General features: G+C 45.4%; 1 protein-coding gene across 27 annotated transcripts in view; it reads left to right on the top strand.

Annotated features, from left to right (window-relative positions):
* Gm973 (predicted gene 973) overlaps positions 1-15,066 on the top strand; it is a 120,154-nt gene that overhangs the window by 39,723 nt on the left and 65,365 nt on the right. For 9 of the 27 annotated variants that reach the window (XM_017321324.2, XM_017321335.2, XM_006496100.3 and 6 more), the window contains 4 exons: positions 170-338; positions 2,100-2,318; positions 6,657-6,824; positions 10,608-10,718. In XM_017321324.2, the coding sequence (XP_017176813.1) occupies positions 170-338; positions 2,100-2,318; positions 6,657-6,824; positions 10,608-10,718 (667 nt within the window). Of the gene's footprint in view, positions 1-169; positions 339-2,099; positions 2,319-6,189; positions 6,348-6,656; positions 6,825-10,607; positions 10,719-15,066 lie in introns of those variants that run through there. The other 18 variants (NM_001013771.2, XM_017321333.2, XM_030255084.1 and 15 more) reach the window with 7 other exon arrangements.

Genomic DNA, 15,066 nt, shown 5'->3' on the forward strand with positions numbered 1-15,066 from the left:
ACACCACAAACACGCAACAATCAGCTTGGCTCCCAGCTGATCGCCTTCGCTTCTCCTTAGCAGCTGTTTGTACACAAAATGCAGTAAGACACCATAGTATCATTTGCCCTTCACTAGCAGCAGAGTTTGGATATCTGCCATGTTGGTTTTGTGTTTAAACTTTCTCCAGGCACTGAGGACTCTGAAATTACCTCCTGTTTCAGAAGAACCCCCCGGAGTCCTGAAACCCCGGAGGAGCCGATTTAAAGACAGTGAACCCCCAAAGGAGCTCTTCATTATCCCCATGGAGATTCATTTTCATGCCGCACAACCCCCAAAAGAAAAGGCCAGCAGAAGAGGTGGGTCCCCTGCTGACGGTACATCTGAGAAACTTGGTCAAGTCAGAAAGAGCTGGGAGGTGGGGGTCCCTGCCAGTTCAACCCATCCCAAAGTGGCGGCTGAGCTTCCTGGGGTCATCCCCAGAAAAAGACCATCTTTTCCAAACAAAGGAAAGGCAGCAAAATATGCAGGTCTCTTCTGATCATATCCAATCCATTTTATAACTATCTGCCAAGCCCTTCATTACTCAGTTCATGTTACTAAATTTGGAAAAGAAGACAGATTATATGTAAGTCCAGTGTATCATAGATAGTCTAAAGGTGTAAGAATGTTCAGCTTGAATATATATATGTGTGTGTGTATATATATGTATATATACACACATATATAACATATTTTATAACATAATAGATATATAATATTAAAAAGCAACTAAGAATGGAATTGAAAAGAAAAATTGTCCTAGTTAGGGTTATTTTTGCTTGTAACAAACACCACCACTAAAAGCAACTTGGGGAGGGAGGGTTTATATGGGTTTATATGGTTTATATACACAGTCATAGTCCACTGAGGGAAGCCAAGGCAGAAACTCAAACAGGGCAGAAGCCTGGAGGCAGGAACTGACACAGAGGCCAGAGAAGGATGCTCTTACTGGCTTGCTCAGTCTGCTTTCTTATAGAACCAAGGACCACAGGCCCAGGAATAGCACCACCTACAATGGGCTGGGCCCTTCCATAGCAATCACTAATTAAGAAAGTGCCCTACAGCTGAGGTTCCCTCCTTTCAAATACTCTGGCTTGTGTCAAGATGGCATGAGACTAGGCAGGGCTAAAACTTTGATTAAAATATCAGAGAAATTGATATCAGACAACTTGAAGTGAGTGATTTAGGTAAACACTGGATTTATTTAACTGAGTTCCCTGGCAGCCAAGGTACAATTATTTGCTATTTGGACCTTCAGTTTATAAAAAAGCAAAAGAAAATTTGCCCAAAAGAATCTTTTTGATTTTTAAAATTATTTTATTATCTAAAAGATGATCTCTGCCATCTTTGTCAGGAAAAGGATTCCTAAGTTGTTTTGCTGGCTGTGCCCTTGTGTGACATGCATTCTTGGCTCCTGGAACTTCACTACTCAGTCTGGGACAAAAGATAACTCCTGTTCTAATGGAGTTGGACCTTTCTAAAAAATGTCAACAGAAACTACCTCTGGTTTCTTTCTTTTTTTTAAAAAAATTATTTATTCATTATATGTAAGTACACTGTAGCTACCTTCAGACACACCAGAAGAAGGAATCAGATCTCATTACAGATGGTTGTGAGTCACTATGTGATTGCTGGGATTTGAACTCTGGACCTCTGGAAGAGCAGTCAGTGCTCTTAACTGCTGAGCCATCTCTCCAGCCCTACCTTTGGTTTCTTACAGAGTTTTGACTTCTAAAATTATATAGGTGGTCATTTTGTTCCAAGCTGTTTGGAATTCTTGCAAGGATATATCATTATGCTCAGCATCCCCCAAGGGGAGAAGGAAAGGGGGAAGAAGAGAGGGGAAGGGAGAGAGGGAGGGACTGTCAGGCTTGGGCCATGTTCCTGCCCTGGAACTAATCGCTATGGCTAAAATAATGAAGTCCTTTTATAATCCAGGCTCAGTCATATGACTGCCCCTGGAGTCAGAGAATGTACGCAGATGTACCCAAACTCCACTGTGCAAACCAGGAAGAGATAGATCTCCACAAAGACAGGGTGCCTGGCGAAACCACCTTAGCTTTCTCTTTGCCTCCTAGGTGCTCGGCATCCTGAGTCAGAACCAGAAGAAGCCACACCTTTATGGTGGCCTCCCATGAAGCATCTGTACTTAGAAAGGCCAAGGGGGATAACGGTGCATCTCCCAGTGGACAGCAGCCAGGACACACCCTCACCTCAAGGTAGCTCCTCTCTCCCTCCAGCATCCTACAAGGCAAGGCAGAGAAAGGTTCTCAGCGGAGAGGAAGGACGCCAGGGAGGTTAGTCCATCCCCAGCCTCCTGAAGGTGTCTGTTATTCAGGCAGCAGCTGCCTTAACCCACGCGCTTCCAATGAAGCTAACGGTGTCTAGCTCCCAAAGACTTACCCACTGGATCATTCCTTCATAATATTTTCTGCTTACAGACATAAACTGGCCCTACCTTGACTAAAAACTTGCTGCATGCCCTGTTACTAATCCTGTTTTTAAGCAATGAAATTTCACTTCTAATCTTTTGTAAATACGTGCTTATTCGTTTAAAAGTTTGTACTAATGATTAAAAGTCTTCACAGTTCTCAAAATATGTAGTTGTTAGAAGTTATGCACATAGGGCCAGATGTTGTAGTGTACACATCTTTAGCCCTGATGCTCGGGAGGCAGAGGGAGAAAGAGCCCAGTCTACATAGGTAGACTACATAGGTTCCAGGACAGGTAGGGCTATACAGAGACCTTATGTCAAATAATAATAATAATAATAATAATAATAATAATAATAATAATAATAATAAGATTTAAAAAATAATAAAGAAGTTATGCACATTGGGTATGTTAAAGTGTACATTTTAATGCAGAAAATAGATCCGAAGATATGAGTCATATATGGAAAGCTCTCCATTCTCAGAAACCTGTGATGACAGGTTCATGAGTAGCCGGTGATCACCAGGCACACAGAAGGACGCAGAGGGATGCACATCGTCTTGTACTGTCTTTCCCTCTCTGCCAGGCTCTGCTCTCATTTTTTTCCATTTTTTATTAGGTATTTAGCTCATTTACATTTCCAATGCTATACCAAAAGTCCCCATACCCACCCACCCCCACTCCCCTACCCACCCACTCCCCCTTTTTGGCCCTGGCGTTCCCCTGTACTGGGGCATATAAAGTTTGCGTGTCCAATGGGCCTCTCTTTCCAGTGATGGCCGACTAGGCCATCTTTTGATACGTATGCAGCTAGAGTCAAGAGCTCCGGGGTACTGGTTAGTTCATAATGTTGTTCCGCCTATAGGGTTGCAGATCCCTTTAGCTCCTTGGCTACTTTCTCTAGCTCCTCCATTGGGAGCCCTGTGATCCATCCATTAGCTGACTGTGAGCATCCACTTCTGTGTTTGCTAGGCCCCGGCATAGTCTCACAAGAGACAGCTACATCTGGGTCCTTTCGATAAAATCTTGCTAGTGTATGCAATGGTGTCAGCGTTTGGATGCTGATTATGGGGTGGATCCCTGGATATGGCAGTGTCTACATGGTCCATCCTTTCATCTCAGCTCCAAACTTTGTCTCTGTAACTCCTTCCAAGGGTGTTTAGTTCCCACTTCTAAGGAGGGGCATAGTGTCCACCCTTCAGTCTTCATTTTTCTTGAGTTTCATGTGTTTAGGGAATTTTATCTTATATCTTGGGTATCCTAGGTTTTGGGCTAATATCCACTTATCAGTGAGTACATATTGTGTGAGTTCCTTTGTGAATGTGTTACCTCACTCAGGATGATGCCCTCCAGGTCAATTGTAATAAAAACTGCATGGTACTGGTATAGAGACAGACAAGTAGACCAATGGAATAGAATTGAAGACCCAGAAATGAACCCACACACCTATGGTCACTTGATCTTCGACAAGGGAGCTAAAACCATCCAGTGGAAGAAAGACAGCATTTTCAACAATTGGTGCTGGCACAACTGGTTGTTATCGTGTAGAAGAATGCGAATCGATCCATACTTATCTCCTTGTACTAAGGTCAAATCTAAGTGGATCAAGGAACTTCACATAAAACCAGAGACACTGAAACTTATAGAGGAGAAAGTGGGGAAAAGCCTTGAAGATATGGGCACAGGGGAAAAATTCCTGAACAGAACAGCAATGGCTTGTGCTGTAAGATCGAGAATTGACAAATGGGAATTAATGAAACTCCAAAGTTTCTGCAAGGCAAAAGACACCGTCAATAAGACAAAAAGACCACCAACAGATTGGGAAAGGATCTTTACCAATCCTAAATCAGATAGGGGACTAATATCCAACATATATAAAGAACTCAAGAAGGTGGACTTCAGAAAATCAAATAACCCCATTAAAAAATGGGGCTCAGAACTGAACAAAGAATTCTCACCTGAGGAATACCGAATGACAGGGAAGCACCTGAAAAAATGTTCAACATCCTTAATCATCAGGGAAATGCAAATCAAAACAACCCTGAGATTGCACCTCACACCAGTCAGAATGGCTAAGATCAAAAATTCAGGTGACAGCAGATGCTGGCGTGGATGCGGAGAAAGAGGAACACTCCTCCATTGTTGGTGGGATTGCAGGCTTGTACAACCACTCTGGAAATCAGTCTGGCGGTTCCTCAGAAAATTGGACATAGTGCTACCGGAGGATCCAGCAATACCTCTCCTGGGCATATATCCAGAAGATGCCCCAACTGGTAAGAAGGACACATGCTCCACTATGTTCATAGCAGCTTTATTTATAATAGCCAGAAGCTGGAAAGAACCCAGATGCCCCTCAACAGAGGAATGGATACAGAAAATGTGGTACATCTACACAATGGAGTACTACTCAGCTATTAAAAAGAATGAATTTATGAAATTCCTAGCCAAATGCTCTCATTTTTTAAAACACAGCTTCTCTCAGGTTCTTCCCACAACAACCCTGCCTTCATTTCACAGACCAGAAGATGGACAGGTCAAGAGCTAAGTAACATCGGTGAGGCCACACTGCTTCAAGCGGCTGACCTTCCAGTGCTCAGCTCTGTGTCTTGCCCTTTACCCAGTGCCCTTGAGAATAGATACAGCGAAGAACCTAGGGCAGGATGCTCTGGAAAGGTATTATCAGGATCCGGGCTTGTTTAATCGGCCTCTTACGTGAATGTCAATCACCTGCTTTGCAGCTTCTTCAGATCTCGTACAGGCAAGGACCACCCTCCTTCACTTTCCAGTTCAGAGCCAGCGCCACAGAGATAAAGACGGCGAGGTGGAGCTCCCCTTCAGCATAGCTCACTCACCCTGTGCTGCCCTCTGCTCCTTTGACCTACTATACTTACCCTCCCCCCGGGGGGGGGCGCGAGAGTCAAGAGCTAGCCCATCTTTGGCTGCTATGCCAGGTAGAAGCTGGCCTAAGAAGTCTCAGAAGAGTCAGGGTGGGTTAGTTCAGTGTATGACCCAACCTCATAAGAAAGGGAGCCCAAGGAGGGTCCTGAGCTCAAGGCATCCCCAGAAAGTGAAGCCAACTCAGCAAATAGAAAGGCGAGGGGGAAGAGAGGAGTTTTTTCATACACTATGTCCCCCACAGAGCTGGTGGGGTATTGAGAGCTGGGGAGTGGTCTGTCCCATGGCCACAATGGCTGCACATGCGCATTCGCCTGTTCAGCCTAGAACACTTCCCCTTTATTAGCTGAGAAGTGAAGCTGGCTTTTATATCTTCACAAAGCTACATATACGTATTTTATTTCACTGTAGCACTATGTGGGGCTAAGTTGCAGATATTAGACATTCCATCAGCATAATAGTCTCATCTCAGCCACAATACAGTTATCGCATTCAATAAATTTAACATTAGTGCAGATAAGTTTTCCAATATAAAATCCTTATTCAAAGTTTTCTCGCTACGGTCTCTGTCTTTTTTTTTTCTTTTTTTTGACTTTTTTCCCCCCCAAAATCAAAATTCAATTCACACCTATGCATTGCATTTAGTTGTCACCTCTCTTCCAGGTCGTTTAACCCTTAAGAGTTCTCTAGGCATGTTTTGTTGTTCAAGTTATTGTTGCTGTTTAGTGTAGTTTAGTTTAGGTTTGATTTAATATATGTATAGACAGACAGACAGACAGACAGACAGACAGACAGAATCTCATGTAGAAATATAGCCCAAGCTGGCTCCAAACTCACTGCATAGGTAAGGGTGACCTTGAACTTCTGATCCTCCTGGTTGTCTCCTGAGTGCTGGAATGACAGTTGCTCGTGAGCACATCAGGTTCCAGGCCAGTTTCTTATGACCTTAGTGTCGGCGTGTTCCATAGGAGGTGATGCTAGCCTGTGCTAGGCCAGAGGTGAGGAATGCCAGATTTCTCCACAGTGTGAAGGTATTTCTGTCAGGTGTGGTGGCTCACACCTTTAAGTCAAGCACTCAGGAGGCAGAGGCAGATAGGTGGATCTCTATGAATTCTAGGACAACCAAGACTATGTAGAGAGACTCTGCCTCAGGAAGGGCAAAAAGTACTAGGAAAAAAGAACAAAGCTAAAAACAAATTGAGCCATCACACCAAACACCAGCAGCCATCAACCAAGCCAGAAAAGATGCACGCTGATCTTCCTGATTCAAAGGTTTTCCATTCATGGTTTTTCCCATTTTGCTTTAGAAGATGGTGATATCCTGGCCCAGAGCGTGAATCAACCCCTGGGTCTCCTACCCCCGATGAAAGGAAAGAAAAGTTCAGAGATCCAGAGAGACATGGACAGAACCAGGACATCGGGCTTCAGCAGTCCCACAGGTTGCCCAAATGAGAGGGCACCGCCAGCAGGACCAGGTAATCATTCTGGGGTGCATGAACTCTGCCCCATTGTCTATCCTATTAGCTTTTCTGTGTACAGGACTGCCGGGCAGCCATGAGCTAGCTCCCCACAGAAAGGGGGAAATGGTATTTTCCAACTATATTAGTGAAATCAATAATCAATGTTCAGCCATCCCCTGAAGGTTTGCTTCACTGATACGCACCCACAGCTGCTTCCTCCTCCCGGCAGCCGTGGTGATGACTTGACTGCCCGAACTCCTAAGGTGCACATCACTGGGTTCAGTAGATGTACTTAACACTGCTCCAAGCGCGAACCCTCCCTGGGCACAGGAACCAGTAGACCTTGCAGTAGATAAAGTTAGCCGAGGGAAGCCATACTCCAGCCTGAGGCAGAACTGAAGCCTCTGTTCATAGGCAGAAAAAGATGCTGCATTCCTATTGGAAGATGAGGCAGGGCAAGCCACGCCCTCTGTTACTGAGCCCCACTTAGACACAGGCAGGCAAGGTGGGAGCACGGGTGCAGTAGCAGCTGACACAAGGACTTTGAAATGTAGGCAGTTCAGAAAGCAAAAGTTGCTGAGAATCTCAAGAAAGATGCCATGCTGGAAACGGACAGGAATTGTCACAAGTGCAGCTGGGGACTGGGGAGCTGGCTCAGCAGTTAAAAGCATTTGCTCTTTCCCGAGGACTCCTGTTCTGTTCTCAGCACACGTTGGCTCACAAGCACCTGTTAACTCCAGTTCCAGGGAATCTGACGCCCTCTTCTGGCCTCCCTAGTCACTGGGCATGAACATAATGCAAATGCATATATTCATACACACAAACCCTCATACACATAAAATAAAAATAATAAATAATAAATCTTAATATAGTTTTAAAATGCAACCCATTCACAGTTCCTCCTCCCTCAGAGCCCTGAGCCACTTCCTCCTCTGGGGAGCACCACATGAAGGAACCAGCAAGTGAGGGAGAGACAGGTTATGCAAAGCAAGAGGCATCTCTGTTCACAGCACAGCTCATAGTGAGAGAACAGGGGAGCAGAGAGCCTCAGGAGACAGCAGTTAGACTCCTTTCCTTTCATGCTACTTGGAAACAGGCTGCCGCTATTTAAATCAATCACTCTCCCCCTGCCCCGTCTCTCTCCACTTCCATCTCTCATTCTGTCCCCAAAGCATGTGTGGCTGAATTCTTGTAAGCATAAATTAAATATTTAAGTCAATAATTCCGTTCCATGTTTGCAGCTTCTCTGTTTAGAGCTCAGTAGTCAAAATCAAATCCCTTCCTTCCCACTCTCCCTCTTTCTGTCCCAATGCCTTGGAGCTTTTTCTCTCAGCTTCATCCCCCTACGCATGATACAAAGGACCCAAGTTTGACTAGTGCACCTTCTTCAACAAGGGCCACCCTGGACAAGTCCTGACACCTATGCACACACAGTCTTGGGACATCTCATAAAGGGAGAATTTGATTAGACTGGAATGGCTCAGCGTGGACTGAGACAGGAAGTCTCGAGTGTATTACTGGTGTGTGTGTGTGTGTGTATGTGTGTGTGTGTGTGTGTGTGTGTGTGTGTGTGTGTGTGTGTGTGTGCGCGCGAGAGAGTGAGAGTGTATGTATGCTTATGGATCTCAAAGTTGTAGTGGTATATGTATGCTTATCTGTCCGAGCAAGGACACAGTAGTGCTGTGTGCATAATACATACCTGTGCGTGTCTAAGCATGTCTTAGCACATGTGTAAGATGAATTCAAGCCAGTGACAGAGTGCATGTTTCCCTGCACATGGCTCATTGTTTGTATGTGACAGGTATGTAAGCTTGCATGCCTATGTGTACAAGGCTGTGTGTGTTAGTCTCTTGAGAGTATGCACATATATGCACATGTGTAAGTACCTTTATGTAATTTGTTTGTAAGTGAGTCTGTGCCCCTCAGCATCTACCCCAGCTGGAGGCCTGCCTCACCACTGCCCCCTTGCATTGAACAGGACATGGAAGAGTAGTGTAATGTGAGCTACCAAGTTGACTTAAACTGATTAGGAGTTGCCTGCTTCAGACTTAACCTTGGCAGTGACAGTCACTATGCACAGCTGGACAGTGCCTTCCATGGCAGACATAGTGAACAATCCCTTCCAAAATTGCTGAGGGGAGAAGAGTAAAATTATCAAAGTTGATAACTTACACACAGAGCGGATCATTTCCAAGCATCATCCCTCTGAAAAGAGGCACATCCGACAACATACAAGTCAAAGTCTTGTACAGAGTACGAAGTGTTGATACTATCTCTGAGAACTTAAAGACATTAGATTTGCCTAATCTAAATAGCACATAGTCGCTGAGAAACATTAAGTTCTTATTCAACTAGTCAGGTATTTTGACATTTAAAAACCTCCCACAGCCAAACCACAGGAACTGTAGGTTCACAGCCTATCTCCACTATTAACTTTCAGGAAGATAAAATTTGCTTTTAATATTTGTCATTTTGTGTGTGTGCATGTGTGTGTGTGGTGTGTGTGGTGTGTGTGGTGTGTGCACATGCCCTGTGAGCCCTTGAGTGGCTGGTTAGACAGCTTGGGGCATCACTGTTTTTCTTCCACTCTTTGGATCTGGGGCCTAATCAGGTTGCCAGTCTTCGTGGTGGGTGCTTTTAACTGCTGAGCCATCTCAACATCTGCCCCACAACTTGTATCTCTGGAGGGTTTGGTTCAATGGCCTTAAGCTGAGCACATTCAGGATGATTGGCCCTCCTTCACTGAGCATGCTCAAGATCAGACTCTCCCATCTACCAATGGATAAAACACCCATGCTTTCCCATGGAATTTCCAGATAGAAGTGTCTCTTCTTACTCCTGGGGAGCCTCTTTAATATTGATGGAGTTTATGCTAATTATGTCAAGTGTGCTCAGAGAGGGCTCTGTGGGTCCCAGTGCCCATCCTGTGCATCTGTCTCGTCACCTGGCTGCTGGGCTGTGTTCCTTATATCACATTAGTAAACCCAAGGGTCTATGAGCAAGCTCTGTGAAAGTCCTGAGAAAGTATCAGACTCAAGGTGGGACTCTCGGGAGCCCAATTTGTAACTGGTGGGTCAGAAGCACAGACCACAAGTGGGGACTTGCAGTCCACAGCTGCCATGGGGACAGCCCTGTGGATCTGAGCCTCTAACCTGAGGACTCCGGCTAGCAATGTCAGCATCTCGCAGAGGCACAGGAAGCCCCACTGTGGTCGGCCACTGGTGTGTCTTGGCAAAAGGAGAACCTCCCTCCACACAGCTGGTCACAGGCGTGTTCTGTGCTGAGACAGAAGAAGGAAAACCTGTTTTTCTTTCATAGTGAGTTTACATAAACACCTTGAGTTTTTGCAAGTAACCAAGGGACAGACAACTTCCTTGTGCAGCCTGGGAGTTCCTGTGCAGCCCCAGCGTTTGGTCCTAGACTGTGATTGTACACATGGAATACCTCACAAAAGCGTTGACCCAGAGAAAAAAAAACTAAGGCAGGAGTCGCCAACTCCTGTACCCAGGGACTTGGTTACACTTAACTGGAGATGGACCCCCACTGGCTTAGCCCCACCTTCTAAATGCCCAGAGCTGCCACCTTCTCCAGACCCTGCATGGGTATGGTGTATGATCATGGAAGGCCCCCAGAGGACAAGGCATGGACAATAGAGCCTTCTAAACTCTGGCAAGCACAGAGCACACCAGAATATGCATTCCAGTGCCCATTTGGGCTTAGAGGAACGCAGCCAGGCTCGCTCTGCCTCCCTCACCTGCACTGGGGCTAACGCCATCCATGCCTGTGCTTATTTTCAAGAAGACTCCAGAGATCTGACATTGAAACACTTCTTGCTGAGTCCAGATGGTGAAAACGTCTGCCTGACGCTCCCGAGGCTCATGGGAACAGAGGTGCTTCCACTGGGACAAGGTGAGGTGACACAATCTGGGTCAGCCTCCTTTTCAAAGGGGGAGGCTTCACCTTCAGTTACCAAAGGTTCCCAGAAGCAGCAGAGACATCATTAAAACCAGACATGAAACAGCCAGGTTTTCCCGCTCTCTGACACAGAGGTTCCTCTGTGGTCTAGACACAATAACCCTATGTTTGAGGAACAAGTTCCCTCTTGCCGCAACATCTGGAGACAGGAGTTGCAGAGGAATAGCTTGGAAGAGCTCTAGTGTGCCAGGCCGGTGCCTTGATCAGGATGATAAAGCCCTTTTGGTATTTGCCCAAACCAAACACTGCCTTTTCTCTTCTTTCCAACCACGCTCCTGAGGTGGAGGTGGCTAATTGGCAATCCAATCAGGCATCCTTGTTATGTGAGTTGGTTCACTGCTATGAGTCACCTGGCTCCTGATAGACAGATGGCAAGGCAGTTTCCAAAACCCCTTCTGGCACGGGAACGTTTTTGGAAAAGAGCTGCTGGCTCTGGACAGTAGCCATTTTACAAAGGAAAAAAGAACTAAAGTCAGAGGGTGATGAGTATCAACCACCCAGAACCCATGAGGATGGGCTCGCACGAGCTGTGCAGCCAGCAAGCCCCTTGATGGGGAAGATTAAAAGCTGCATGAATTGGTTATGTCACAACTGGCTTAATGAGGAGGGCCTGGATTCAGGGCCAGATTTCCATAGCCCTGGCTTGTCCTCTGTGTGGACTAATGATGTTTCCTGTGTCCATGTTTCCTCACCCAAAATGACAAGAAATACAGAGTGGGTGTGAGAGGGAGAGGAAGAGGGGGAGGGAGAGGGAGAGAGACATCCCTTGACTGAATTTTACAGCCTGCATCTATCGCTGTAAGTTCTACCCACTATAGGGATTTCTGGGGAATAGGATAGATACATTTGCTTCTGAACCCAGCATCCAAGAGCTTCCCTCACCATTTGGGTTATACCAGAAGATGGATTTTCAAATATCTTGGGTCTGAATCTGTTGGAGCAGTAGTGAGACAGTTGGGAGGACTCTATGGTACAGCTGGTGGGCCAGCAGGGAAGCAAATGGGACGGTCACCTGCCACACATTTGTCCGTGCTGTTCCTGAAGTAGTTTCTCTTTGGACGATGCAGAAACAGGAATATTTAAGTGTTAAGTCTGTTGTATATATATAATGCCCCAGACACTTCCTGGTCTCCAGCACCCATCACAGTTCCAACACATAGAAGTGCTCACTGAAAAAGAGTTCAGAGGCTGGAATGGACTCGGGTAGAGTGCCTGGCACATACAAGGTCCTGAGTTTGAGTCCCAGCAAACCCCCCCTCTCCAAATTTTGGAGAGAGAGAGAGAGGGAGAGAGAGAGGAAGAGAGAGGGAGAAATAAAACTTAGGCTAAATCAATGGAAAGTTGCCCGCATCTTCTCCCAGTCCCAAGGATGGCACATGCAATTCCAGTTGCTTCTCAAATTCAAAAGCATTCACTGTGCTGAAGGAGTCAGCTAGGCAGTCTCTCTCTCTCCTGCTTTCCTTCAGAACAGTTGCTTGAGCTTCAGTCGTGATTCAATGATTCAATGGTGCCTTAGAAAGTGAGGGAAATCTTACTCACATCTTCCCACAATGATCCAAAACACCAGGTCCACCTTTCTAACAGGCCCCATTGATTGAAGCACATTTTTTGAAATTATACTCATTTATATTTTATGTGTATGGGTCTGTTTTGCCTGCATTCATATCTATACACCATGAGCATGCAGTGTCCAAAGAGGACAAAAGAGGGCATCATATCCTCTGTTACTGGAGCTTCAGAGACTTGTGAGCAATGAGAAGGTGGCAAGTTCGAGCCCAGGTCCTCTGAAAGAGCAGCTAGTACTTTTACTGTTTAGCCATCAGTTCAGAACACCTGAAGGGTATTTTTGTTGTTGTGTTGTTTTGAAAATCATTTGTAGACTTAGGGGGTTTCATCTTTTGATCTGACAGGGAGTATATTCAAAGCCCCTTTCCCCTTTGTAAAGGACTTGTTCTGCCACAACAGACTCTCAGACCCAACCTTTAAATTTTATTTTACTTACTTATATTAATTTTGGTGCTAGGAATGGAACCCAGGCCTCCCACATTACTTGGCAAGCAGCTCACCCCCAAGTTACATCCCAGGCTCAGTGTGCATGGCTGCCATTTCTACCCCCTTCCAGAGTCGTCTCCCATACATTCCAGCTCCAGTGATTCCCACCCCACAGTCCGGCCCAAACATTCAGCTTCCAGTCTTTTCTCTCCAGGCCTTTTTCCTTCTTCATATTTAGACAAGCTCTAAGTTCATCTTTTCTAGGACATTTTGCTGAATAACTTTACCTCCTTCTGGACAACTGCCTAGATGTAATCTCATCCCTTTCCTCTCTCTCAGCCCCACCTTGGTGATTTTGGATCTATCTGCATCTGTTTTCAGTTTGGCTCCCTAATATATGAATTCTAGGGAACCCCTTCTCTTTATCGTATGTCCAAGAAATGCGTGTTGATTGACTGGATACCCCAGGTGCCACACAGAAGAGTTCTTTGGGGAGCATAGCTAGGGGGATTTTTTTAGTATTAAACAAAAAAAAATCTCAAGTAAAAGAGGGAATATGATCTGTCTGATCTTTCTGAAACTTTAAGGCTCTGTCAACAACTATTTGGAAATAAATTCTTAGGCAATTAGATCATGATAGTTTGCTTTCAAGCAGCAGAGAAAGATGAATATAACCTTTAGAAGAAGAAGAGGGGAAAGGATGTGAAGACTGGAGCTGGGATCTGAGCCTCTCGCTCATGTCAGGCTATTGCAACACTCCCAGAATTCAAAGGCTTACGAAGGGAAAAGTTGGTTTGGGAAGGCCAAAGTCAAACATTGGCTACGCTCTCTGAATCGCTTATTCCTGATACAAATCCTCAACTATTCCCATCCCAGTGCCAGCAGGACATATTTCCTCTCAGGAGCTCTTCTAGTCACAAGCTTCACGCTGAAAGATATTCAAAGATGTCTGTGCCAAGCATTGAGGTTGGGACTTCAGGTTCCATACAGATTTGAATTTCCAATCTCTTTCAGAGTTCTTAATTACCATTTACCTTGTCCTAAGCGGACTTTAACCCAAAATCTTTCTCCATTGCTCCTTTGTCTGTTTTACTGTTGCTGTTTTAGTTTGTCATTTAATTAGCATCCTTACCCCGGCAACACTTTCTGAGGTGGGGGTTTTAATACATGTGCACAAATTACTTGACATATCTTGCCTCAGAAGGACATGGTGTCTGATGTCTAATCAACACTGATATGGACAGAAGTGAGATGTATAAAACAAGGTCTGTCTTAGCCCACTGTCTGTTGCCATAACAGAAGATGTGATAATGAGTGATTTGTAAAGAGTAGAGACCTATTTTGGATCATGGTTCTAGAGACTGAGGAATCCCAGCAGCAGCAGAATCAGCAGCAGCAGCATGTGCTGTGGAGAAGTGACGTTAAAACAAAGGCAAAGTACGATGGGATGCAAGTTAGTAACCTGAGTTCTAAGAACCCACTCTTACGAGAGAACTGCTGCAGTCCCAGGAGAGTAGAATACCCTCATCCCCTCAAAACTTAGCCCACCCTAGGGGAGCAGTACTCCCAATTACTCTCTGAAGGCAAAGCCCAAACAGGCCCTCTGAAGGTCTCACCAGCTTTTAGCTCTTTGGCACAACAGAGATCAAATTTCAACATCTGTAGTACATCTTGCAGAAGGACCTTTTTTGGTTTGGTTTGTTGGTTGCTTTGGATTTTGAAGACAGGGTTTCTCTGTGTAGCCCTGGCTGTCCTGGAACTCATTCTGTAGGCCAGGCTGGCCTCTAACTCAGAGATCCACCTGCCTCTGCCTCCACCTGCTGGGACTAAAGGTGTGCACCACCGCCAGGCAGGAGGGGCTTTTGTTGTTCCTTTGATTTGGTCTCACTGTCATTCTGCTGGTTTGGAACTCACAAGGTCCTTCTGCCTCACCCTCCCAAAAGCCAGCACCCAGCTAGGCCTTTAGATTACAAACTTCTCCCTGACAGTAACGGCCCCTTACAGAATCTGAGATCCATGTCACTCCCAGCTTCCCACCCCAATTTTGTGAGAGATAAGAAAGTTTTATGGCTTCAATTCACTAGTGTGAGGATAATTTGTGTTGTAATAACAGATAACTCATTTCCTCTGTTGAACCCGAGTTGAGCTGGGGGGAGGGGGGGCTTTCCATGTTGGTGGGCGTGTCTCAAAGTGTGTTGTTTTTTTTTTTTTTTCAGTAGCTTATCTCTTAGCATCTGTTGTCATAAAGATGATGCCTAGAAATGTAAGGAATGTCTTTCAGTAAGTAACT

The sequence above is a fragment of the Mus musculus genome, chromosome 1, assembly GCF_000001635.26.
Source record: "Mus musculus strain C57BL/6J chromosome 1, GRCm38.p6 C57BL/6J".
Lineage (NCBI taxonomy): Eukaryota > Metazoa > Chordata > Mammalia > Rodentia > Muridae > Mus > Mus musculus.